At 38.1% G+C, this 26,047-nt stretch overlaps 1 protein-coding gene across 5 annotated transcripts in view; it reads right to left on the bottom strand.

Annotated features, from left to right (window-relative positions):
- LOC106061350 (dnaJ homolog subfamily C member 22-like) overlaps positions 1–26,047 on the bottom strand; it is a 38,076-nt gene that overhangs the window by 3,723 nt on the left and 8,306 nt on the right. For all 5 annotated transcript variants that reach the window (XM_013219452.2, XM_013219450.2, XM_013219451.2 and 2 more), the window contains exons 3-4: positions 23,436–23,629; positions 11,421–11,893 (exon numbers count right to left, since the gene is read on the bottom strand). In XM_013219452.2, coding sequence (XP_013074906.1) covers positions 11,421–11,893; positions 23,436–23,629 — 667 coding nt within the window. The remainder of the gene's footprint in view (positions 1–11,420; positions 11,894–23,435; positions 23,630–26,047) is intronic.

Here is a 26,047-nt window from a genome sequence, read left to right on the forward strand (position 1 = left end):
TATCCCAGAAAAAATGTCAAGCATAAGGACAACGAAAATAATGCGTAATCATTGTAATTTCTAATAGGCAAAATAATAATAATAATAACTAAGGGACAGGTATACCATTAATTATTATATTCCATAGTATTGTTTCTAATTTACATAAAACTAGTAGGCTATGTTTTCCAACTGATTTTTGGCTGCGGCCCTTCAGGTCGTAGTAAGTTTTTATGCGGCCCATACATCTTAATGACATGCCTGATCTAATTGTTCTGTAAAGCGTCCATGTCAAGAAGAAAAATATTTCCGTAAAAAAAAAATCCTTTAGTTAAGTGTCCTATGTGTATAGTGGGTATGGTGCCACCCTGCAGCTCACGCAATAATATGAAAAACTACTAATTAATTGTTTTTTTTTAAAGTATGCTCCACTTATATACATATTAAATAGATTTTTCCTCTTTAAAAAATAAAGTAAACATTTTTTTTTTGTAAATGTAGTAGTTAGTATGACAGAATTTACTTAACCTAGCAATACATTTTTAAAAACTTTTTTTCATAAATGCGTTAAAAATATGGTATATAGTCTCCTCCCTTACTAAATGGCCTCCCGTGTTTGTTACTATTAATAGTGAATAGTTGTAAAAAAAAAAAAAAAGGTGCATTTTTACAAAAAAAAAAATAAAAAATCCTTGCATATTTAATTTAAAAAATTAAATTTTTCGCTTTCAGCAAAGAAAACAGTAGCCGTTGCATCAGAATTTTGAAAGGTCTAAAATATCATGATGTCGAATTTTCAATATCTTTTCTAGTTTACGAGATCCAAACGGGGCGGACGGACAGACAGAACACACAAAAATAATAACATTTATTCCCCTATCGGGGGGCCGCTAAAAATAGTGCTTTAAACATATAATATAATTAAAGGTCTTTATGTTTCTTCTTTTTCATTACATTTTTACCCACCCTCTGTTTCCCTACCAAATAAAATTGAATGTTAAGGTCTAAATAAAAAAAAAAAGAAGATGGTGTTTAGCTCTACCCTTAAAGATAGCCCTGGTAATGTCTTTTACGCTAACGTATACAAATCTGAGCCTTTTACTTTTATCTACAAAATAATTAGTTACTGGCTTACTGGACTATGAAATCTCTACGTTTGTGATCTGTGTAGCAAAAGGTCACTCGTTTATGTTTATGTTCTAAAATCCAGCTTTTTAATTGAGATTTATATCCTAGTAGTAAACTCGGTACTCGTGTTAAGGTGTGGCCCGAAGTTCAGCCGCGTGATTGAGATTTTTCTCCAAATAAGCAAACTCATTGTCCGGTTTTCCGTGTAGAAGAGTGGCTTGAAGTTCAGCCCCCTAATTCACAGAAGGACAGTAAAGACCCTATATAAGAGCGAAGGTGTCACAGTCAAGTCGGCTTCACGTCACCTCGCAACTTCACAAGTACGAGCCTAGGTGAAGTCGGTCCGGAACAGAGAATCAAATGCAATTCTAGGATGAGGCAGAGAATTAATACAACATTACAGAGTTAATACGTCGGAGTGTGAAGCTTAGAAAAGGCGCCAGATCGAGAACCTTCAGTCGGAATGTAAATTTTGTAGAGATGGGACGTATTTTAGTTTTGAGTTAGACCGTAAAAAGTACACCTGTTTAATATGCATAAATAGGACCTCGTTCCATTAATGTCTGTTATGGATTGTATTAATGTTTATATTAAAACAAAATAATGTGCTTAAAAATGGAGCCTTTATGAAATGCACCAACACATTTATTATAAAGACATGGCGTGTTAATATAAATAGAAATGCGATTTACATACAGAGCAGCATAATGTCTGGCACATTTTTTTTTTCAATTTGTCTTGACCTTTGAGTGGGTTAGTTAATATAATAATAGATATATTTAATATTATTTAGATCTAGTCTATATTTATTATTATATCCTTAGATTTTAGATCTAGTCAGTCTAGTGTTAGACTTAGTCTTTAATTAAGGCTTTAGATCTACTAATCATCTACTAATGCTACTAATAATAACTAATAGTAACATTCTATATAGTTAGTTATACACGTAAATATATTGATCTAGAATTAGATCTAGTCTAGGTCTATATTTTGAATAAACCATTTGATTTGATTTGATTGTCATTGTAAATTAGCTTTCACTTTAGACTGAGACTTAACTTAGGCATTGTAAACCTTCAACTAGATTTAGACTAGACCTTTAAAAACTAAAATCAACATGAAATTGCTCTGGCTATTTATCCTAATAATTACTAAATACACACTAGCTGAACACAGAACTAGATCTACCTTAGTCAACACTAAAATTGTAAAAGGAAACAACAGTCATAATCAATCATCACACTTTAGATCAATGCAACTTCAAAAATAATCTAACATACACACCCATAACATTAAAGAAGATTTTCAAGATTACCCATCACAAATGGTTCTCAATCAGACACAGCAGAAATAAATACCTATCACTGTTAATATTAATAGAAGGAGATGTAGAGTCAAATCCAGGGCCTAGATCTAAAGATAGATTCAACATCTGCAAAAAAGTATGCACCATGAAACAGAAAGCCATTCAATGTGACACCTGCGATGAATGGTACCTTGCATCATATCTCCAAATGAATACACCTGTGTATTATGCCTTAGGCAACAAAGACGCACTGTGTACCGTGTGGGTTACCTCAGTTTACATCAGGATTGTTTGATTCCTTTGATGCGGACACTTCTAACTCATACAACATCCTAAACACCATCCCAAACCAAACTCACCAACCACTAGCCAGATCCACTCCTGTTAAACCTAAATCTACTAAAATTAATACAACAGCCTCACTAAACAAACCTACTAAAGAAGTAATACCAAAATACCTTAAAACCTTAGTAATAAATTTTCAAAGCATTAGGAACAAAACAGCAGACTTAGAAATTTTATTAGAATGTGAGAAACCAGACATAATTGCAGGAACAGAAACTTAGCTACATCCTGAAATTTATAATGCAGAAATTTTCAATAGTAATTATGAAATTTTTAGAAAAGATAGGGCTGATAATCATGGAGGAGTTCTTTTAGCAATAAAAAACACTCTTATAGCAGAAGAAATTACCTTACCTAACTCAAAAAAATATAGAATCAACATTTTGTAAAATTAATACCACCTCAACATCCCTAATAGGCAGCATTTACAGACCACCAAATTCTAGTTTAGAATACATGCAGGAACTATGTAATCAGATTACTACACTTAAAGAGACAAATAAAAATGCAGTTTTTTGGATTATGGGTGATTTCGACCTACCTGATATAAATTGGAAAACACTAACCATAGATAAACACCAAAACCTTAAGGATATAAATGAGCTTTTCATAGAAACTTTACACAACCTAAGTTTAGATCCAATCATTAAAAAGCCAACTAGATTAAACAACACATTAGATCTCTTCTTAACCAACAGACCTGGATTAGTAGTTGATTATGATATTATCCCTGGTCTATCAGACCATGAGATCATAAAAATACACAGTCAGATAAAAGCAGTAGCCAATACAAAACCCAAAAGAAAAATCCTACTCTGGAATAAATGTAACCTAACACAACTACACCAAGTTGCATTAAACATTCAACAAACATTCTTATCAGAAAAAGACATTAACCAACCAGTCGATGACCTCTGGAATTTCATTAAAAAACATCTTAAAAGCATTATAGAAAATCATATACCAACTAAATGCCAAACAAAATAAATAAATGCTGGTTTAATAATAGACTAAAGAAGCTTTGTAAACAGAAGGAAAACCTATATAGAAAATTTAAAGAAACTATGGCAGAAAGAGTTTACAAAAAGTATATAAACAAGGTTACAAAAGACAGTTTGTGTGGAAACACAAACTCAAAATCGGCCCCCGAAGTGGTCCACCCAGGAGGGCTTCAATATTTTCAGAAAGAATATCCGAATGAAATTATATCAAAGACAAATGAGAGATAAGAATGGAGAAACAAGGTTAACAGATCTTGTGTAGTGCCCCAACGGTCCACCACAACAAAGGATAGGTGAAAGTGAATGTAAAGTTAGATGTGAACCTGGCCTAACAGTTCCCCTTTCAGACCTTGTGGTCTATAGGGCAGATGATGTAAAGTTCATGTTTTTGTGGCCTACGGTTAACGAGGGTGTCATGTAGCCAGCACAACGACCAACCGCCTTTACTTTTCCCCAACTAATGTCAGGTACCCATTAGAGCTGAGTGGACTCAGAGGCGCCCAAAGATTCCAAAAGTTAAAAATCCCGTCTTCACCAGGATTCGAACCCGGGACCCCAGGTTCGGAAGCCAAGCGCTTTACCGTTCAGCCACCGCGCCTCCCCTGGCCTAACTGATGTCTTATAATTGATCTAATTAAATCCTCAAAAAATAAAAAATATATAAAAAATTCCGCAATAAAAAAAAAGGTTTAGGAAAATAAAGTTTATAAGATTATTATTCGTTTTAAATTAGGTCTAACTTATAATGCATACTAATTAGCTTTTTCTCTTTAAAAAAATACTTGCATAACTGATTTTAAAAATTAGATTTTTCGCTTTCAGGAAAAAAAAGTAGCCGTTGCATCAGAACTTTAAATGGTCTAAAATATTGTTATGTCCGATTTTCAATATCTTTTCTAGTTTACGAGATCTAAACGGGACGGACGGACAGACGGTCAGACATTTCACACAAAACTAATAGCGTCTTTTCCCCTTTCGGGGGCCGCTAAAAATTAAACACTTAACACAAAAAGTAAGCAGACAGCTGCAGAGTGAATACATAAACAATGTAATATCTAAAGATAACAACAAAAACCTTTAGTCATACATTAAGTCTAAGAAAATGGAAACAACAGGCATAGCGCCATTAAAAGATGAATATAACATAATGATAATGAAACTAAAGCAAACATCCTAAACAAATACTTTGCATCAGCATTCTCAGCCCCAGGAGACAAAGACATATTACTGAATTTGAACCAAGTAGACAACATAGAAGATATAGTAGTACAAGAAAATGGAATTCAAAAACTATTAGCCAACACCAAACCAAATAAAGCTTCTGGACCTGATGGTATTCCAGCTAGATTACTCAAAGAACTCAATGAGCTAGCCCCAGTGTTCAAAATACTCTTTCAGGCTTCGCTTAACCAGGGCAGAGTACCAAAGGACTGGAAAGAAGCTCATGTCACCCCCCTATTCAAAAAAGGAGAAAAATCTGACCCAGGAAACTACAGACCAGTATCACTTACCAGCATCACATGTAAAATCCTAGAACACATAATATGTAGCAACATCATAAACCACTTAGACAAACATAATGTCCTCACACCATACCAACATGACTTTAGGAAATATAGATCATGTGAAACACAACTAATAGGACTAATTGATGATTTTTCAAAAGGTTTAGATAATAGTGAACAAATAGATGCTATCTTACTAGATTTTTCTAAGGCTTTTGACAAAGTTCACCACCATAGTTTGCTTAAAAAGTTAAAATATTTCGGCATTAATGGTCCACTGCATCAGTGGATTAAAGATTTTCTGATAGGAAGAGAACAAACTGTAATAATAAATGGCTCTATATCAACACCGACAACAGTAAACTCAGGTGTACCTCAAGGAACAGTCTTAGGTCCACTACTATTTTTAATTTACATAAATAATTTACCAAATTGCATTACTTCAGGAACAAGTCAGATTATTTGCAGACGATTGCATAATATATAGAACAATAAAAACAACACAAGACACAGATATTTTACAAAGAGAATTAGATGAATTACAGAAATGGGAATCAAATTGGAGCATGTCTTTCCACCCAGAAAAATGTCAGTTGTTAAGAGTAACAAAAAAACTAAAACAAATTAATTCCACTTATCTTATTCATGGCAAACCAGTAACACAGACTAAAAACGCAAAATACCTAGGTGTTATAATAAATGAAAAACTGTCATGGAATCCACATATTGATGAAACTATAAAAAAAATCAAACAAAGCATTAGGATTTATTAAAAGAAATTTCTATAAATCAAATAAGAACATAAAACTAAAATGTTATTTAACCTTGGTTAAACCAATAATAGAATATGCATCCTTCGTTTGGGACCCCTCAACTCAAGAAAACATTAAGAAACTGGAACAGACACAAAATAGAGCAGTGAGATTCATAACAAACGAATATTCACATTTGACTAGAGTAACACCTTTAATAAAATCACTAAATTTAGAAAGCCTTCAGGACAGAAGACTCAAAAGTAAAGTAGCAATTATACATAAAACACTGAACCATAATCTTCAAATACAAAAACAAATTTAATAAAATACTCAGAAAGACACAAAGATAAAGGCACATTCCTCGTCCCATATGCTAGGACAAATTTTTACAAATACTCCTTCTTCCCTAGTGCTATTAGAGCATGGAATGGATTGCCTGAGCTAGCCAGGAAAACCAGTGACTTGGCAGAGTTTAAGTCATTGATAAATATACATGACTAAATGCATGACGCGTAGGACGTAATCATCTTCTTTTTTGAAGTAACGTCTGTATTATATAAGATAAGAAGATAAGATATGTTAATATGTTATATCATTGACTTTGTCATGCTACCAGACGTCTGTCTTGATGTGCGGGTATATCTCCAGAGGTAGAGATGAACAACTCCCACACCCTTTTTATTTGTTTAGTCCATCACATTGAGTTTTTTCATAGACAGGTGACCACAAGTGAAATACGATGGACGTAGGTTTAATGTCAGCGTATTGACACTCTCTGACCACAAGTCAAATACGATAGACGTAAGCACTCTCTAGATGTCACATGAGAGAAATAGTTTTTTTTAATTAGTAGTAAATCTTAATTAGGGGGCTGGACTTGAAGCCACACCTTTTCACGTGTGCAGAGTTAATTGAATATAAATCTCAATTAGTAAGCTGGACTAAAGATCACACACGTAAACGAGTGACCTTTAGCTACACAGAACACAAACCCCGAGACTTAATAGCCCAGTAAGCCAGTAACTAATTATTTTGTAGCGAAAAAAAATATTAGCGTAAAAGGCAATATCTTTAAATGGAGAGCTAAACACCCCCTACTCTTTATTTTATTTATTTGGTCCATGACACCCAATTTATTGATAGACAATGACCAGAATGAAAAAAACACAACTTGCTAACAAAGCATACTACACTGTACATAAATATTACGGTTAAATTACTTTTTCTAACGTTTTAACTTGAATATTATTCCTGCAGTTAAGTGTCTTGATTTGATAACGATTTTCTAAGTAATTTGTGACAGTCAAGTAACTCCTCGTTATTACTATTTGTGTTTACTTAAGATGCGTACTTAGCCACTGTGTATCTGGCCAGGACGACTTTTACACACCTGACACCCAAAGGCTTACTATCGTGCCCTTTTGTAAGTTACTGAAACCACGAATGATAATAATTAAGGAAGATGTTTCTTACATACGTTCTTTGCATTTAATGTTTCTTACATACGTTCTTTGCACAATAAAATAAAACAAAGATGTACTTTTTGCGTGTGTGTATTTTTTGCATTGTATTAAAACCTTTAGAAAGAAAGCTAATTTCATTGTTTAATTATTTTGACTTAATAAATAACGGAAAACGTATAAAAGAAATAGAACAATAGTACCGCAGTTAGATCTAGGAAACAAAGAAATAATATGCTGGAGTGTTAAAAAACCCTCGACCTCTGTAACTAGTGTACGGGTATAATTTATCTATATGCTTGACTGACCATGCCAATGTGTTATCTTTTTGGTCTGACCACTCAACACTATTGCGTATGCCCAAGGAAAAAAAACGCGTTATGGACAACACAATCAACTATACACACTGCAGTAGGACTACATGTGTAGGCTCACTACGTCTATCTGACCAGATGTTGCAATCAGTCGAACACAGTCTATTTATGTTGTGTTTTTTTTTGGTAGGAGGGTGTGGATGACACAACATTTAAGGTTCAAGCTATAAATAGGTATAATAGATAATAAAATATCGTTTGCCGCAAATGGATTTATTTTAAACAATAAATAATTGATCTACTACGCTTATATTATTACTATTAACTAGCAGCTACTATTAGTATTAAGCCCTTGAATCCAAAACCAGAAGCGGTCTTTGGACTTTACATTACAAGTCTGATGACCAGTCTGAAATTCATGAACACATACATCCAACTACTATACAAGCCAGATTGCACTTTACTTATGAGATATTTACATTAGTAACTAGTTCAATATATAATTGCATATTTTACATTGACCCTCCCACACACAGCCTTTACTTTTGCAGGCCTCGTACATCACACCTTGGGCGTAGCCAAAGGGGGGGGGGGGGGTTCGGGGTTCAACCTCCCCCCCCCCCCCCGAAATGAATATCCCCCCAGTGGGGGGGGGGATCGGAATTAAGTAACTGATTTTTTCCTTTGATTTTGTTTATTTTAGGTGATATTTTAATACTAAACCATCACTTGCCCCAACACAGCGAATGGTTTTTTAGTTTAAAACCCCTTACCTGGGGGTTTTGAGTTTAAAACCCCTTCCAGGGGGTTTTCAGTTTAAAACCCCCTACCAGGGGTTTTTGCAGTTAAATCCGCCACTTCTAAACAAAACAAAAAAAATGGAAACGACAATCCTAAAATTCCAAGAGCATAGTTAAGAAAGATTTTGATTTTAAAACCCCCTCCAAAATGTACGATAAACCCCCTCTTCAATATAAAAAAGCTAATTACGCACTCAAAATTTTATGAGAGTAGCTAAATGGGTTTTGACTCAGTTTTGAATTTAAACCCCCCTTCAGCGGGGTTTGAAGCTAAAAATACCTCTTCAACATGAAAACAAAAAGCAATTTATGAACTCAAAATGTTATGAGCGTAGTTAAATGGATTTTGACTAAGTTTTGAGTTTAAACCCCCTTTCAGCGGGGTTAGAAGGTAAAAATACCTCTTTAATATTAAAAACAAAGCAAATTATACACTCAGAATTTTATGAGTGTAGTCAAAGGGGTTTTGAGTTTAAACTCCCTTCCTGCGGAGTTTGAAGCTAAAAAATACCTTTCAATATAAAAAAAGCAAATTACACACTCTAAAATCTATGAGCGTAGCCAAAGGGGTTTTGAGTTTAAACTCCCCGCCAGCGGGGTTTGAAGCTAAAAATACATCTTCAATGTAAAAAAAAAGCAAACTACGCACTCAACATGCTATGACCGTTCCCAAAAGGGGTTTTGAGTTTAAACCCCCTTCAGAGGGGTTTGATGCTAAAAAAAATACCTCTTCAATATGAAAAAAAAGCAAATTACACACTAAAATTATGTGTGCGTAGCCAAGCCAATTGGGGGTTTTGAATTTAAACCCCTCTCCAATAGATGGCTTTTTTTTAAAGTTTAAAACCCCTCCAGAGCGTTTTGAGGTGGAAAACCTCTATCTTCAATATTATTCTAAAGCATTCTACAGTTACCAAATTCTATGACCGTAGCTAAATGGGGTTTTGAATTTAAAAAAAAAAAAACAGTAACTCCAGAGATTCGTTAGTTTGAAACCCCCAACAGATGATTTTGACGATAAAACATCTCTTTGGATATAAAATCTAAAGCAAACTACAGTCACCTAATTCCAAGAGCGTATTCAAGAGAGGTTACACATTTCTACCAGTGATGGTGCCCATTAATAAACTGCAGCGAAATTGAAAAACACTAAATGTGGCTCAACAAAGATGGCTAAGACAGATTTTAGGAGTCAGTTATAGAGATCGTCTCTAAATCAAGGAAATCCTTTGACGAACTGGGAGTCGACCCCTTAGTAAGATTGTGACAGAGATCTCATGAGGTTTGCGGACATGTTCTCCGACAAAATGAATAACGCATAATAAGAGTTGCGATGACATCCTAGTACACCTTGGCTCCACACATTCATGGAGATCCTCAGAGCAGGTGGGAAGAGGCTTCAGACATTACCAGTGACAGATTTTTGTGGAAACAGCTTGAGACAAATGCGCCTAAAAAGGCGCGGGAGGGTCTAAGTCAGTAAGAATAGCACATTAATTTTTTGCAATAAAACTTTCTAATAGCAGGAAAATGCACTGTAGATACCTTAGAATATGCATTTTGTTGGCTTTTAATACCAGAAATAGTTCTTGGCGGCGGGGCTTCGCCCCGCGCTGGGGGAGCTCCCCTGGACCCTCTTGCTAACAATGGCGGGGAGTCAACAATTTTTCCACTGACTCCAGGAAGAACCTACTCTAGGGCACAATAAACGTCTTACGAAAGAATGAAGGGTCAGAATGTAATAAAGATTATGTACACACACACACATACATACATTTAAATATATTTTTTTCGCGGGGGGGGGGGGGGGGTCGGGGGGGGGGAGAAAAAAAATCCCCCCCCCCTAAACCCCCCCGAAAAAAAATCCTGGCTACACCCATGATACACACAGACACGCTCATGCTACACAGATTAATATGTGATATTCCTACTTGTTTATAAATACTATTAAGCTTGAATAAATCAACCAGTAACAGAGTTTAAAACAAAAAGATAAATAAAACGAAAAAAACAACAACCAATATAGGTATGTTATTTTAACAGTTTCGTAAAATGTTCAGCAACACAAGCTATTTATAAGAAACTTGGGTATTCGGCTCCGGCCGAATATCAAAAAGTACTATCCGGTGCACCCCTACTAGAGATATACATCTATAGAATCCCCTGCACGTCTCAGTACCTTCTTGAAACATCTGACATCTCAAGAAAGAGTCTACAACTTTAGCACTTCTCAGCACCATCAATGAATTAGCACTTCTATCAACAACTCGTGACAAGTATTAAAGTGTTAGTTACTTTGGAGCCCTGAGTTGTCAAGTTCTTTACGTTGGTGGTGTCATGTGGTGCAATTTTCAGAGAGCCTGGATAGGGAAATTCGTTACAATATTTAGTAAAATCATAATGGTCAAACCAGTTTTCCCTGTGTGGCCATTTAGCTAGTAATTTTTGTTCCAAATATATACATAAATCGTCAAATTTCTAGAAAAATCGTCATAGCCATTTTCGAGATCTGCATCCACCCACCCAGATTCAAGTTACCGGTACCATGAAGAATTTGCAAGCAGAAAAGAGGAATTGTAAAAAAGGAAATAGTATACATTTTCCTTTGCCCCAACTTAAAGCGGTCTGTTAATAAGAAATGTTATCCTTTTACTTTCAAGATTTAAAAACTGAGAAATATGTTATGATACTCTGTATGAAATATTGATTTTTTTAAAATGATATTTTTATGACATACATCATATATAGAAATGATAATATTGAAAAAAAAAGAGAGAGACACAAATAATTTTAAATGAATTTGAACATTATAATTATAAATACTTACGCGATATGCATTTCCCTCTCCAGAAAGATCAAACAAATGCTTAGCATCAGAATACATCCGTTTCCATCCAGCATGACTGTATATTTTGTATAACTGATAGAGTGAATCTTTAGTTCGAATCCAAACATCAGATTTTAAAAAATTGGATAAAGCTAAACGTAATGGAATGCGTTCATCATCAACTACAACAGTGGCATTAAAGTACAAACCAATAAATATTAAAAATATCCATGTTATCGAGGCCAAACAGTAGCCAGTAATATCAAATATAAATTTGGTCTTATCGTCTTTGGACACATGTTCTACCTGCTGCCACTGAAGGCCTTTGAACTTTGTACTTAAACCAGCCAGAAGTGGTGCCATAGTTACATTACCATCGCCAATAAATACCCATGGAAGAGAAAAAAGGCATCCCATGAATGGCTGTCGCAATGAACATCTTATTTCTCCTATATTAGCAACAAGATAAACACCTGAAAAAGAAACATTAAAACCAAAAAAAAATTAAGAATATAAAAAATACCAATTACAACTTTAACTATTTCTCTCCTAACTGACGATACAAGCGTTGATTCCACCAGAATGTGATAAATAATTACGGAGAGAAAGAGTAAAATTATTAAAATATACCGGTCTATTTCTTTGTTTACATATAATTGTCACAATACTTTCTTTTATTGAAGATTGTTGAGATTTTACAAAATGACGGGGATTCTGTAAATACATCTCTAGATCTAAATATGTCTCAGAGATTCAATAAATGAAGATCCTTTTAATTCAAATACAGAACTTTAATACAAAACTTGGAATCACAAAAATATAAAGTTTGTACAGAAATAAAACTGTATCAGATGAATAATTCTTTCAAAGCTCAATAATAAAATATATTCAGATAAATACTAGATTTAATAAAATATAAGACTTGTCACTGCAAGTTACAACTCAAAACTAAGATACGTCCTATCTCTATGAAATATTCTACACAACGGAAGTCTCAAGATCCCGCGTTTTCTTAGCCCCTTCAACCCAGACACTTGCTTTAACAAATCAAATCATTCCCGAATCAGAAACCCCTTAGTAACGAACTATGCTGGTAATTACTCCCTTAAAGCACGTGAGAGGAAGCGAGCAATGAGTTTTAATGTCGCCTTGTCTCCGTACAAGGACAGCCCTAGTGTCGGTCATGTACCAGTTTTCTCTCTATCATATCCTTATCGTCTTTCGTGCAGAACTCGGCATTCATACAGAATGTGTTCTATTGTCTCGTCGTCCTCCGTGCAGTGGCAGTACCTTGTGTCGTAATTCTCCCTCCACCGGCCCTTATCCGGAGTCCCAGCCATCGTACCAAAGAGCCAACAAACGTTTGTCGGCCAGGGATCGTACTCTTTGGTAAGTGCACGGTTCATCATGCACGAGTGCCGTTACGACCGCGGTTTTTGCGAAGTGATCAGCCAAGTCGTGGCTTACCACTCCACAATAGGCGGGCACCCATTGTAAAGTAATGCTCACACCGAATCGTACGAGACAACCTCCGACCGTGAGGACGTCCCATACCCTTCTGACACTTCTTCTAGCCCCACTAAGGCCTGTAGTGCGACATCGAGTCAGTGAACGACTACGTCGTTGGTTGGCGCAGCCCCGCTCCGTACTTTTCCTTCCACCCATTCCAGGGCCTGGAACATTGGCTCCAGTTCAGCCTCGTGGCTGTTTTTCCCCTGGCAGGAACCCATTCGAGGGTGCCAGAGAGTCGGACTACCGCCCATTACCCAGCTTTCACAGTGTCCTCAAGCGTCTGCACAGAGCCGTCTGTGTAGATGGTGGTCACTCCGGCTGGATATGATGCGATTGTCACTGGCTGCATGAAGTAGCCGTGTAGGATCACTCTGCTTTGTTACCACTGGGTCAAGTAGGCTCTTCGGTATCGTTGGCATGCCGAGAGCCTCCATAGGGAAGAAAGAACCGGACGGGAAAGAACAGCCCGTTCCACCTGTAGATTCGCCTCTCTGACCAGCCCACGCGCCTCATGGATGAAGCAGGGCCGGTTTTTTGAGACGTCTCCAACCCTCCCAGTTGTCGACCAGACTTCTGAGTGGGCATACTTTTTCCAGCCGCATGTATCTCTCCTGAGCTAGTATGACGGCTCGCTCTCTTCGCAATTTCAACGGTTGTATGTTCGCTATGATTTCGCCAGCAGCAATTGGCGTTGTAAAGAAAGTTCCACAGATTGGTCGTAAGGCGCGATTCTGAACAGCGTCTAGGCTTGCTAGAGTCGTTTGCGAAGCCCAGACCTGAACAGGTAGACTGTAGTCCAAGTGAGAGCGTACTGCACCCATGTACAGACTTCTCAGCACATCCGCTATCGCTCCCCACTTCGTTCCAGCTAGTTTTTTCACAATGTTTAGCGTGTCTCGCAACTGCTAGATATGATCGCACAGTCAGTCAGATCGAGGATGACCCCGAGGTACTTGGGATTTTTATCCCATGCTAGAATCTTACCGTCCATTCGTAGCTCAACTGGTTCCTTCAATATGTCACGTCTAAGCGTAAACCAAGAGTAAACCGACTTCGAGTGGTTTACCTCAAGGCTCCACATTCTGGCGTAGCAGGATAGAGTTGTTAATACCTGCCAATTAGCTGCTGGCGATCTCTCCCCGACTCCCACAACATAATATCCGCAAACAGAAGCTTTTGGCATTGTAAGAGAGCCGGTAAGTCGTTCGACTAGGAATAGCGTACAGCTGAGTGCCGATTCCAGTGGCACCCCCTGCTCCAGTGGACGTTTCCTTGATATGTGCTTACCAACACGTGTCTGTATCGTTCGTAACTTAAGGAAATTTTGTATCCACCTAAGCATATGTGAACCGACACCTAGGTTCATCAGTCTCAACAACAAACCGGGCCTCCATACCCTGTCATAGGCTTGTTTGAGATCTAAAAATACCGCTAGCGTCGACTGACCAAGTCGATTTGTGTTGCCCCATTGGAAGCCGTCCGCCACCTTCTGCATAAATAATGTCACCTCGTCGATCGCATTTCTGTGACGCCTGAACCCGCCCTGTTCAGGAGCAATGAAAAGACCTTTCGTTTCATTAACAATGTGAGCCTTTTGTTGATCATACGTTCAGCAGTCTTCCCAACGTTGGACGTTAACGACATGGGTCGATAGCTTTCCGCACGATCCGGGACTTTCCCCTTCTTGAGAAGGGGAACGGTCGTTGCCACTCACCACGCCTTAGGGAAATTCCTTAGAGTCCACGTACGATTGATCAATTCTACAGTTTCTTTCTGCCGATATTCTTCAACATTTTGTTGAGTCCATCTGGCCCCGGTGCCTTGCGCAATTTGCAATTTGGAAGTGCAATATCTAGATCTATGTGGGTGAAAGAGTTAATGAATGTGCTCGTCTCATATTCACCATAGACCATACTGCATTTCGCTTTGGCCTTTCTGATGCCGTCTGAAGCTTTCGACACTTCGCTCCTCTTACTTGACTTGGAGATAGCCAACCGCGAAGGCACGGTTTAGAGCATCCGACCTTTTACAGTCTGTGACCACCATGCCCTGAGCCGTTTGCAGGGGCGCTGCTGCTTTTGGTTCTTTCGCCCTGGTCAGTTGTTGAGAAGTTTCCATGCCTGGCGCCCGTCCGCGAGATCCAGGTTAGCACATGTCCTAGCCCATTTTAGTCTCGTACCCTCCGCAATAGCTTCCTTTACCTCCGTTGTTACCGCTTGTTGTAAGCTCGTCTGGTTTCATCGGTTTTTCGACGACTGTTCTGCCTACGTGCAGCTCGCCTCAGTCGGATTTGGCGTGCCAGAGCGGGAAACCAAAAGGGCCTAAACTTGCGCTTACCGTAGGACCTCGGGATAGCCCTTCAAGCGGCACTCAAGATGGCCTCGACAAAGAGTCCGTATAATGCAATCAGCTTGGATATCCAGTCCGTTCAGAGAGGCATCCGATACGCTCTTAAAACAGACCCCAGTTAGCACGGTTGTACACCCATTTTGGTTCTGTGTATGGGGTCAACACGTTGAGCTTTTTGAGTTCGATTGTGACCAAGACCGGCAGGTGATCACTACCGACATCTTCGAGCACGTCCACTCTCGATTGTGACCTTAAGTCAGTTGACACCAGTGACAAGTCTGGTCGCGACACGCCCCCATTGCCGGTGTGCAAGAAGGTCGGGGGACAGTCTTTGTTTCGTCACAAATCTCAAGTAGTCGACGCCCTCTGTCATCCCCACGCGGGGGACTTAGCGTTGAAATAACCTGCAACGATCATCCTTGTGTCAAATGGCTCACGCAGTTTGAATTGCAACTCAGACTTAGGTTGATTGTATAGGTTTACGCATGCGAATTGCGGACCATGTTTGTACACCTCAACTGCCAAAGTATACGTCTCGCCGGGTCCCACAGGGGCGCTGTATTTCACTACTCGGGCCGTAAGCGTATTTCGTACGAACGTTACTAGTATCTGGCACCTCGAGCAGGAACACCGGTAAGCGATAAAGCCATAAAAAAAGCGGTGGTCCTTCGTCTGAGCGTAGAGTCTCTTGACACATTAGAACATCTGCCTCACATCGCTCTGCTATCGTATAGACCTCGATCCGTTTCAGTGAGAACTGCCGATTCAGATTGAGGTGGATAATCCGAAGCTGTTTGCTACGGTCGTAACCGGGTGGGAGTGCACCAACCTCCCTTGCCTCCTGGTGCGGTAACCTTTCGGGTTTTGATGAGTGGGAGTGCACCACGTCCCCCTTGCCTCCTGGTGCGGTCACCTTTCGGGTTTTCCGGGGGGGGGGTACAACTCCCTTGTTTGTGCGTGAGGCCATCATGGCGCTCTGGTACAGTGTGTGTGTGTGTGGGGGGGGGGGTACCCGAGGGATGCTGGCCACCTGGCTCACATCCTGGTATATATCTGGTAGAAGGAATCGAGTTGATAGGTTATCCGATGGTAGCACTCTTTGCGACCATAAACCCATCGTTGCCGTTGTATGGTCGGGGCCTATTACGTCGGTCCTGCCCATACCCGCTTTTCCGATTATTGACTTTGAAATGATAGAGAGAAATTTACCCCGGGTAGGCGGACTGGTTGCATGTTAGACAATTGGACTGTCCGCATCGTTGAGACAATAGCTGAATGTCTTGGACTGCTGAACCCATTGTCGGCACTTCACAACTGAAGTCTCAAGATCCCGCGTTTCCTTAGCCCCTTCCCCCAGACGCTTGCTGTCAGATGGCACGCTATCACAGGACGCGTGTCAGATTACGTCATGGGTATTTCTGACATCTGCACGTGGGAACTTTCCCTACTGGGAAAAATTATACTAAGTTTAATTACCCTAGGTTAGGTTTAATAAAGTCATAAAGTTGATACGTGACATTAATACCCCCCCCCCCCCGTTCTCTTTAGCATTTTGTATGGAATTTAAAAAAAATGCGTCTATGCCACAATATATATATATACAAATATAATATATGTGAAATGTCATAATCTGAAGTATTATAAATAATTAAACTTTACATGTAAATCATTTAAATAATAGCAACAAATTACAATATATGTGAAATAAAATCACAATTATAATTTTATGTCATGTATCTGTAATAACATAATAGGATAAAGAGAAAATTATTTAAGTACATCTTGATAAAGTGTCAGCAAAAACATTCATGTGTCCTGGGATCGTCTCGACTTCGAACTGGTAATCTATGAGCTGTAAACTCTAACGAGTCAACCTTCCGTTTGCCATCTTTTTCGAATTTAAGAAAGCTAATGATGCATGAGTAAGTAAGTTATGTGAAGTGTGCACCCAGTAAGTATTTGTCAAATTCGGATATGGCGCAGACAATGGCCAAACATTCTCGTTCTATTGTGGAGTATCTGGTTTCAGCTGACGTGAGTTTCCTGCTGATGAAGAATACAGAATGTAAAGGCCATTGGTAATCCTGCATGAGACATGCTCCTGTGGCTGTTCATGAGGCGTATGCAGCAAGGTGGAAAGGTATACCGTCTTTGGAAAATGCTTTGATTTTGAGTTTTTTTTGCACATCAGCACATTTTAGGCCATGTCGTGCCCGTAATCCCTAAAAGGTTACTCTCCCTTTATACCACAAGAGCTAAATTTTATTTAGTTAAGTTGTTAAAAACAAGGTATATTAACAGTTAAAATAGTAAAGATAGTAAAAATCTTTTGTAAATATTATATGTTCACAATTTCAAAAATCAAATCTTCGTAGACAACCCCACCTCCCGGACAAAGCAAGTACCTTCCCAGGGTCGACATTTTCGAATAGTGTTTTTAAGTTGTGCGCTCTATAAAATTTCCCCCTAATATCCTGGTATCTGGAGCAATCAATGAGGATATGATCCACAGTGAGACGAGAGTCACAGTACTCACAAAGAGGGGGCTCCTCTCTCTTCAGCACAGAGGAGTGCGTGATGTAGGTGTGGCCAATCCCAAGTCTGGACATGGTCGTGCTCCAACGCCTTGTCAGACCCTTAGATGTGGGCTGCCACCTGACATCCGCCACAATCTGTCTGAGTTTGTTGTGGGTCTCATCCTCCTACCGATCCTGCCACTCTCGATAGGTGGCAGAGGCAATACTCTGTCTCAAGTTCGAGCAGGGAATTTGGTCCCTGGCCCCGCTTGATTTAGGGCTCTTTTTGCTTCTCTGTCTGCTGTTTCGTTTCCCTCTGTACCCACATGGGAGGAGATCCAGATGAAGTTGACATCCCTATGGTCAGCTAATATTTGGTCCAACAGCTTTAGGCTCTTATGTACCAATGGAATGTCTTCATCGGCCCCAAAGCTTGCAATGCAGATTTGGAGTCGGAGCATATGATAAATTTTCTTCTGTCTGATGCTTTGACGGCCATAAGTGCAAGCAATATTGCATGTCATTCGGCCATAAAAAATGGAGCATCCATCGGGGAGTCTACGGGAGATTGTTTTGATCAGAAAGGAGTAGGCACGCGCGAACTTTCCATCCATTTTGGATCCGTCAGTGTAAATGTTGCCATAATCTCCGTAGCTCTCCTGCAGTTCCTAAAGTGGACTTGTAGTATGCTTGGGCCTGTATTTTCTTTTTTGGAATTAAGAAGGGATAAATTTAATTTGGGTTTATTCATCAACCAAGGAAGGTTCTGTGGGATTTCTATTTTAGAAACTTGGTCAATTGGTGGGGTTAAATTTTGGATGGATTCTCTCATTCGAAGTCCCAACGGCTGTATGACGTTAGGCCTTCGATTGTATAGTTCTACATCTTGAGGGTTAAATATGGAGTCGAAAGCAGGGTTCGTGTGGTTGGATTTTAGCTTGACTATATACTGCATTGCAATCTTGTTCATTCTTATGTCCAAGGGGAGTTCTCCAGCCTCTACGTGGAGACTTGGGATAGGTGATGTACGAAACGCGCCGAGATTGAGACGCAGGGCAGCATTTTGTATGGGCTGCAGTATTTTTAGGTAAGATTTCCTAGCTGCCCCATATATTATGGATCCATAGACTCCGATATAGCAGCAGCAAGGTATCTCTGTCAGCTCCCCAGTCCGTATTGCTGAGTACTCTGAGTATGTTAAATGATTTTTGGCATTTCTTCTTAAGTTCCTTAATGTGGGGGAGAAAATTAATCTTGGAATCTAGAGTGAGGCCTAAAAATTTTGTAGTTTTCACGACAGGGATATTTTTTTTGTGTATAAATAGTTCAGGGTCTGAGTGAAATCCCCTTAAATTACAAAAATGCATACTAACTGTTTTGGAGTCCGAAAATTTAAAACCATTATCATTTGCCCAATTTTGAATTTTGTTTAAACATAGCTGTAATTTTCTTTCTAAGGTGTTCATGTTTTTCCCATAAGTAAAAATGACAAAGTCATCAACATACAAAGAGCACACTATGCCAGGGGACAGAGCATTTATGATGCTGTTTATTTTAATGTTGAACAGGGTGACTGACAGAATGCTGCCCTGGGGTACACCCATTTCCTGGTCATGAGTGTCAGAAGCGGAGTTGCCCACTCGAACCTGAAATTTTCTGTCTTTCAGGAATTCCCCCACAAAGCGGGGAAGGTGTCCCTTAACCCCCATAAGCTCCAGGTCACGTAGAATGCAATGTTTCCAATTTGTGTCATAGGCCTTTTCTATATCGAAGAATACAGCTACTAGATGTTCTCTTCTGAGTAATGCATTTCCAATATAAGCTTCCAGCCTTACCAGGTGGTCAGTTGTTGTCCGCCCCTGCCGGAATCCGCACTGGTAGTTGGAGATCACTTTATTCCTCTCCAGGTACCAGACCAGCCTACTGTTAATCATTCTTTCCATGGTTTTGCAGATGCAGCTTGTTAGTGCTATTGGTCGATAGTTAGCTGGGTCAGAGCCGTCTCTTCCCGGTTTAAGTATCGGTATAACTGTGGCTTTCCTCCAGCTGTTTGGGAAAGCGCCTGTTTGCCACACACAGTTATAGACCCCAAGCAGTACTGCCAATGAGGGTTCGGGAATGTGCTTGAGGAACTGGTAATGGATTTCATCTTCTCCAGGCGCTGTGTCATGTGACTTGTCCAGCGAGTCCCTCAGTTCCTCAAGCGAGAACGGTTTGTGGTAGTCTTCATTGTTCTCTGACCTGAAATCAATGGGGTGTCTTTCCTCCCTGGTTTTGACTTTTTGGAACTCTGTCGTGTAGTTTGCAGTGGATGACTTTTCTGCTATTGAGGTTGCAAGGCAGTCAGCTATTTCTCTGGGGGACGTGACAGTTCGTCCTTGGTTTTTCAAATGCCCTATTATATTTAATTATTTCCCTTTGATTCGCCTTACTGCCTTCCAAACCGCTCTAGCATAAGTTTTGGCATACAGACTGCCGACAAAACTTCTCCAGGAATTCCTTTTGGCTGACCGTATGGTTTGTCTGGCCTTTGCTCTAGCTATCCTAAATAGCTTTAGGTTTTCCTGGAAAGGGTTCTTTATAAATGCAGCCAGTCGTTTTTTCCTATCGCCAATAGCACTTTTGCAAGCTGTATCAAACCATGGTTTGCTGGGCCGTTTTGGATTTGCGGAGGTTAGGGGGACAACTTTCCTGGCTATACTAAGTAGCTTGCTAGCAAAGGTATCAGCTAGGTTCTGTTCATCGAGGATATTTTCTGTGATATCCTCGGAGCATCTTTTTTGGCATTGTTCCCAATCGGCCTTATTCAGCTTCCACCACTGAGGTCGTCCCAACTGAGGGGAGATTGTTAGTAATGATGATTGGGAAGTGATCACTTCCACGTAGATCATTGCTTACTAACCATTTAAAATCGTCCAGAAGTCCGGGGACGCATACGGTGAGGTCAATGCACGTGAGAGATCCAGTTCCTGGATGCAAGTAGGTAGTTGATGCATCATTAAGTATGCATAAATCATGTTGGAGGACGATATCCTCCAGCATACGACCTCTTGTGTCAGTGTTGTTGGATTCCCACATAGTGTTATGGGCATTGAAATTCCCAAGGATTATGTAGGGCCGAGGGAGTTGTTTTATGAGATTCTCCATGTCTGTTGGGTTCAATGGAGAGCCTGGCGGTAAATACAGGCTGCAGCAGTGATAACCTTGTGTAGGGTTATCCTAGCTGCTACGGCCTGTAGTGTGGTCTGTAGCTCTACCCTCTCATGGGGGTGCTTTGATTTTGTCAATTGTCTCATGTAATTCCATAGATCATGGAATTTTAATGGGTTGACCTTTCTTGGTGAGGTTAATCAAGGTTGATGTGAGTGCTGTGTAATTTGGAATAAAAGTCCAATAAAAATTACACAGTCCCAAGATACCTCTGACTTGCTTCTTGGTTACGGGGCACGTTGATGTCTAAGATGCGTTTGATGATGTCTTCTTGTGATCTTGATGAGTTGTAACTAACTCGATGTCCTAGAAAAAACACTTCTGCCATGGCTAATTCAACCTTACTGTCGGACCATTAGAAGTCCCTCTATGCTGTTTATACCGGCGTTCGCAAAGACATTGCTTATATTTTGCAATTTCAGGAGATTGCACCTAATTTACACCTAGAATTAGCGCGGTCCTATGAAAGTGCAGGGTCTACTGCGGTCGCATAGGTTGCAGTGTCCTAAGGGCGACCCTGCAAAATAGTGGCGTATGCTACGCGTGGGTCGACTAACTATTCTTTAATACACACACATATTGTAAGTAAAATTAAGCTTATGTTACCATGACATTTATAATATCTAATACTACATTATTTAAGTCCTGACAATTATTATTACTTTAATACTAAGATTTCTTGAAGCACTGATTATGCAATTAACATGTACTTTTGTAGGGTAACACTTATATGTATGCAATTACTATATGTCATGATGTGTTTGGAGTAAATAAATATCCTTTGTGGACTGCATTTTTTAAAGTTACACCTAATAAACATTTTGTAATTTTCACAAAATCAAAACAGCAACCAAGCATTGCATGAGGTTTACATATACCAAGAGATGCAATGACATGGAGGTCAATACAAGGAAAGCCCAAACAGGGATGTTCTGGTATAACTTAGCGCCACACTTTCATGGAGGACTTTAGACACCAGGTGGGAAGAGGCTTCAGACATTGCAAGTGAAAGATCTTTATGGAGACAGCTTGCCGCCCAATGTGCCAAATGGCGCGAAAGGATCTTAGTCTAAGTCTTCCAATAGCATATGCATGGGAAATTTTTGTTTATCTTGTTTATTTGTTTTGAAGGAATGTCAACTTCTATAAAAATTCCAAAATATTGATAAATGTATTCGAATTCATAGTGTTTCTTTAGTATCATATTTGTTCTTATTTATTCATCCTTTCATAAATTAAAAAAATGATAATATTTAAAACTAATTGTGCTTACACTAATTAATCATTAGTGGTGGGCAAATTATGGTCCGCGGGCCACATGCGGCCGGCCGGACTGTTTCATGCGGCCCGTGGACACCTACAGAAATCAGGTGTGCTCACAAATTAAACATATTAAAAAATGCAAATATATTTTAAAAAATAAATAATTTTAAATATCTCTATAAATAATTGAAACTTCGTATTCTTATCACTTGAGATGAAGAGGCTAAAGAAACATTGTCTCTACATGTCATTGTACAAAGTATAAAGTAAGCAAAGAATATTTTTATCTGCAATATTTCGAAACATTCAATCAAAGACACAAACTCATATCAGTATTTATTCAATGCTATGAAGAAAGTGTTGGGTTGGCCTGGACTGATGGTGCCCGATCTTTGACAGAGGGAAACAAAAGGTTTCTTCATAAATTGCAGAATAATATCAAAACCATAAACTCTAAACCGGAAAGTTGGTGTAAAGCTGCATTGAATATCAAACTCAGTGGCATATATAAAGTTGGGGGAAGAGATTATGAAAATCCCCCTGGGCCCCCTCAAAGAGGGGGGCCCCTAATGAGAGTTTCTTTTACATTTAATATCAAATAATACGCAAAATGCAGGGGCCCCCAAAGAGGTCAAGCTCATGAAAAATTCCTAGCTATGCCCCTGATTAAACTTTCAACCACAGGTAGTTCCGAGAAGTACTTAAAAGATGTGGAAAATTTTCATTCCGATGTTCGGTACCACATTAGCATTCGCTGGATTAGCATGAGATAAGTATGGGATCACAAGGAAGATTGATTTTTTTTTAATTTTTGATTAGAGGCACATCGGCACAATTTAGGCCATGTCTTGCCTGTCACAAGGAAGAAAAAGTTATGTTATGGACATTGACTGACCTTGTTACTAATATTTCTAATGAAGAGTAGAAGACTGACTTCATGTTTTTCATCGGAAGAATTGCAATGGGATGATTTGCACATGAAATGTACGAGGTGTTAAATTTTTTCAAACAAAGCTTCTGCTGGCAAGCAAATGAAAACAGGTTTTGTTATTTTGCTGAAAGGTCAAACTATTTCTAGTGAATTGGTTGAAAAGTATAAGACTTTTTTTTTTTTTTATTTCTTGATTTAGGAATTCAAAAGGAAATTTTTTAAAAATTATCATACCTAAAATAGCACCACAAACATACAACAATTTTGAACACCATCGACAAATCAAGTAATACAAAGGATTAGACAGCCAGTCATCTTCTGAATAGTTAGGAATAACTCCAGAAAACACCAAGGCAGCTAGAAATCCCATAAAAAAGAAACCCAATAGTCTGAATATGCTACATGATGGATATTTCTTTAATGACATTCTGAAAAGAAATAAAAAAGGAATTAAAAGACTTATAAAAACAAATTTCGATTAATTTTAAAATTGATATATCTAGGTAACATACTTTTACAATGTCAACTGGATTTATATAGTAAAAAGGAACAAATAAAGGCAAAGGCAACTAATTATTGGTACATTCAACTCCTTAGATGTCTTTTGATAAATGTCTTAGGGAATGCAGTCATCAAGATAGCCCTCAAATAAACAAATATTTTCTTAAAATGTGTTGTTTTTTTCAAAGACTATGCAAATCCTCCAGCTTACAAAAAATGGACTAGTATTGCTTTGCTTACACACATTTTATTTCTACAATAAAATTGTTATCTCTTTAACTCAGAAATTATTTTCCACATATCACCAGAATTAATATTTTCACCCTTGCAGAGTGTATGAAAAAATGCTTTGACTAAACTTTTATAACTTTTTTTGTTTGTTATGAGAAAATGATATATTTGGTATAGAATTAAAGAGACAGGTGGCTGAGTGGTAAAGTGCTTGGCTTCTGAACTGGGAGTCCTGGGTTTGAGTCCAAGGATTTTTAATTTTGGTGCCTTTGAGTCTATCCAGCTCTAATGGATACCTGACATCTTGGTGAAGACTGGGACTTTTTATTTTAAATTTTGGGATTTGGGAGAAAAGTAAAGGCAGTTGGTCATTGTGCTGGCCACATGACATCCTTTTTAACTGTGGGCCATCATCTGCCCTATGGACCAAAAGATCTGAAAGGGGAACTTTACTTTACTTTTATTGAATTAAAGGAGAATACATACCCTTTTTGTACAAGACAAATTAGCACTTATAAAATAAAAAATTATTTTAAAATTAATTTATGAACATTTAAAAAAAGTAAAACTAATCGACTTCAGAAAAGTCTCTAAGATCTAGATTTAGGAAAAATTTAATGATCCAAATTTTTTTTTGTTTTTGTTTTAAATCATATTTATCCAGACGAGGTCTGGACATACCAATAGTTACTACTGGGTGGTTTTAATAAATGCACCTAAGACTCTTTACAATTTGCTTATCAGGATAAAGGTGTATATGATGTCATACTATATATTTTAAATAGTGTCTACAAACCCCAAGACTTACCTAATATCTATGTAAGTTTGTTTTTTATTGATTTTCAATAGCTAATACCAAACAACTTCATTTACTTATTGAAAAAATGAAAGCGTTGAAGATTAATCCAACTTTAGGCTAATGAATTTTTGACACAAAGACCCCAGAGAGTATACTAAAATACAGGGGCACTCAAGGTTCTGTGATTGCCATAGTGGTACATTTTATACAAAAATATCCTTTTTGCTCCTTGACAAAATTAGCTGATGATGCGGCTCTCCTAGCCCTGCTAGAGAGCTCAGACCTAAATGAGTATTTTAAAGAAATAAAAAATATTGAAGAATACTGCAACAATAACTTTTTAATATAAATGTAAAAAAAAAAAGGAAATGATCATTTTTGTACAAAATAGAAGGAAAAGTTTCTGCAGCTGGAGAAAATATTGAAATAGTGCAAGCTTTTTATTTTTTGGCACTGTCTTAGCTGATAAATTAAATTTTACAGCAAATACTGATTATCATCACCAAAAAAGGGCATTGAAGATTACAATTACTAAGAAAAATGACCTCCTTAACTGTTAGTGAAAAGGTCTTGTCAATGTTTTACCATCTGCAGTTTTAACATCACTGCTTGGTATGGCAATCTGAACATCAAAAATAAAAAAAAACTGCAGAAAATCATAAAGGCTGCTTGTTAAGTCATAAGTAGCAAACAAACTCCATTCAGTCAACTGTTTGAGAGAAACATTTGAAACAAAAGATTTTTATAATAAAAAATACATCCTCTGGGTTAGAATTTTGAGGTTTTACCATCACAAAGTAGACAAAAGATATCATTTATCATTTACAAAAACAAACAGCCACAAAAACTTTTTTGTTCCCCTGGCAATCAAATCACTGAATAGAATTCATCTATGTGATGTAAACATTTTAAGTAAATTTTGAGTAAATCTAGTGTATATGTTGTTTCTACAGATAATGAAGATTATTATTTTTTTAAATGAAAATGTTGAGAAAATGAAAATCTTGAAAATCCATGTCACTACCATCAGAAAATTTAGAACTGACTAGCTGTGGACAAGTCAACAGCTCTAGTTCTAAGAAATATATTATGATCCAAATTAATAACCAATTATGTTTTTAGGATATTTCTCATTTACACAAAATTTTATAAATAACACATTTAAAACACAAAAAATGATTGTCTTGAGCTCATTATCCCACATTACTACCTTCTACCTTTTTAAGCCCCCATTCTAAAAACATTTTTCTCTGTAAAACATGTTGAAAGAATAAAATTCCAAATGTTTAGCCAAGGGAAACTATACAAGATAAAG

The sequence above is a fragment of the Biomphalaria glabrata genome, chromosome 16 (assembly GCF_947242115.1).
Source record: "Biomphalaria glabrata chromosome 16, xgBioGlab47.1, whole genome shotgun sequence".
NCBI lineage: Eukaryota > Metazoa > Mollusca > Gastropoda > Planorbidae > Biomphalaria > Biomphalaria glabrata.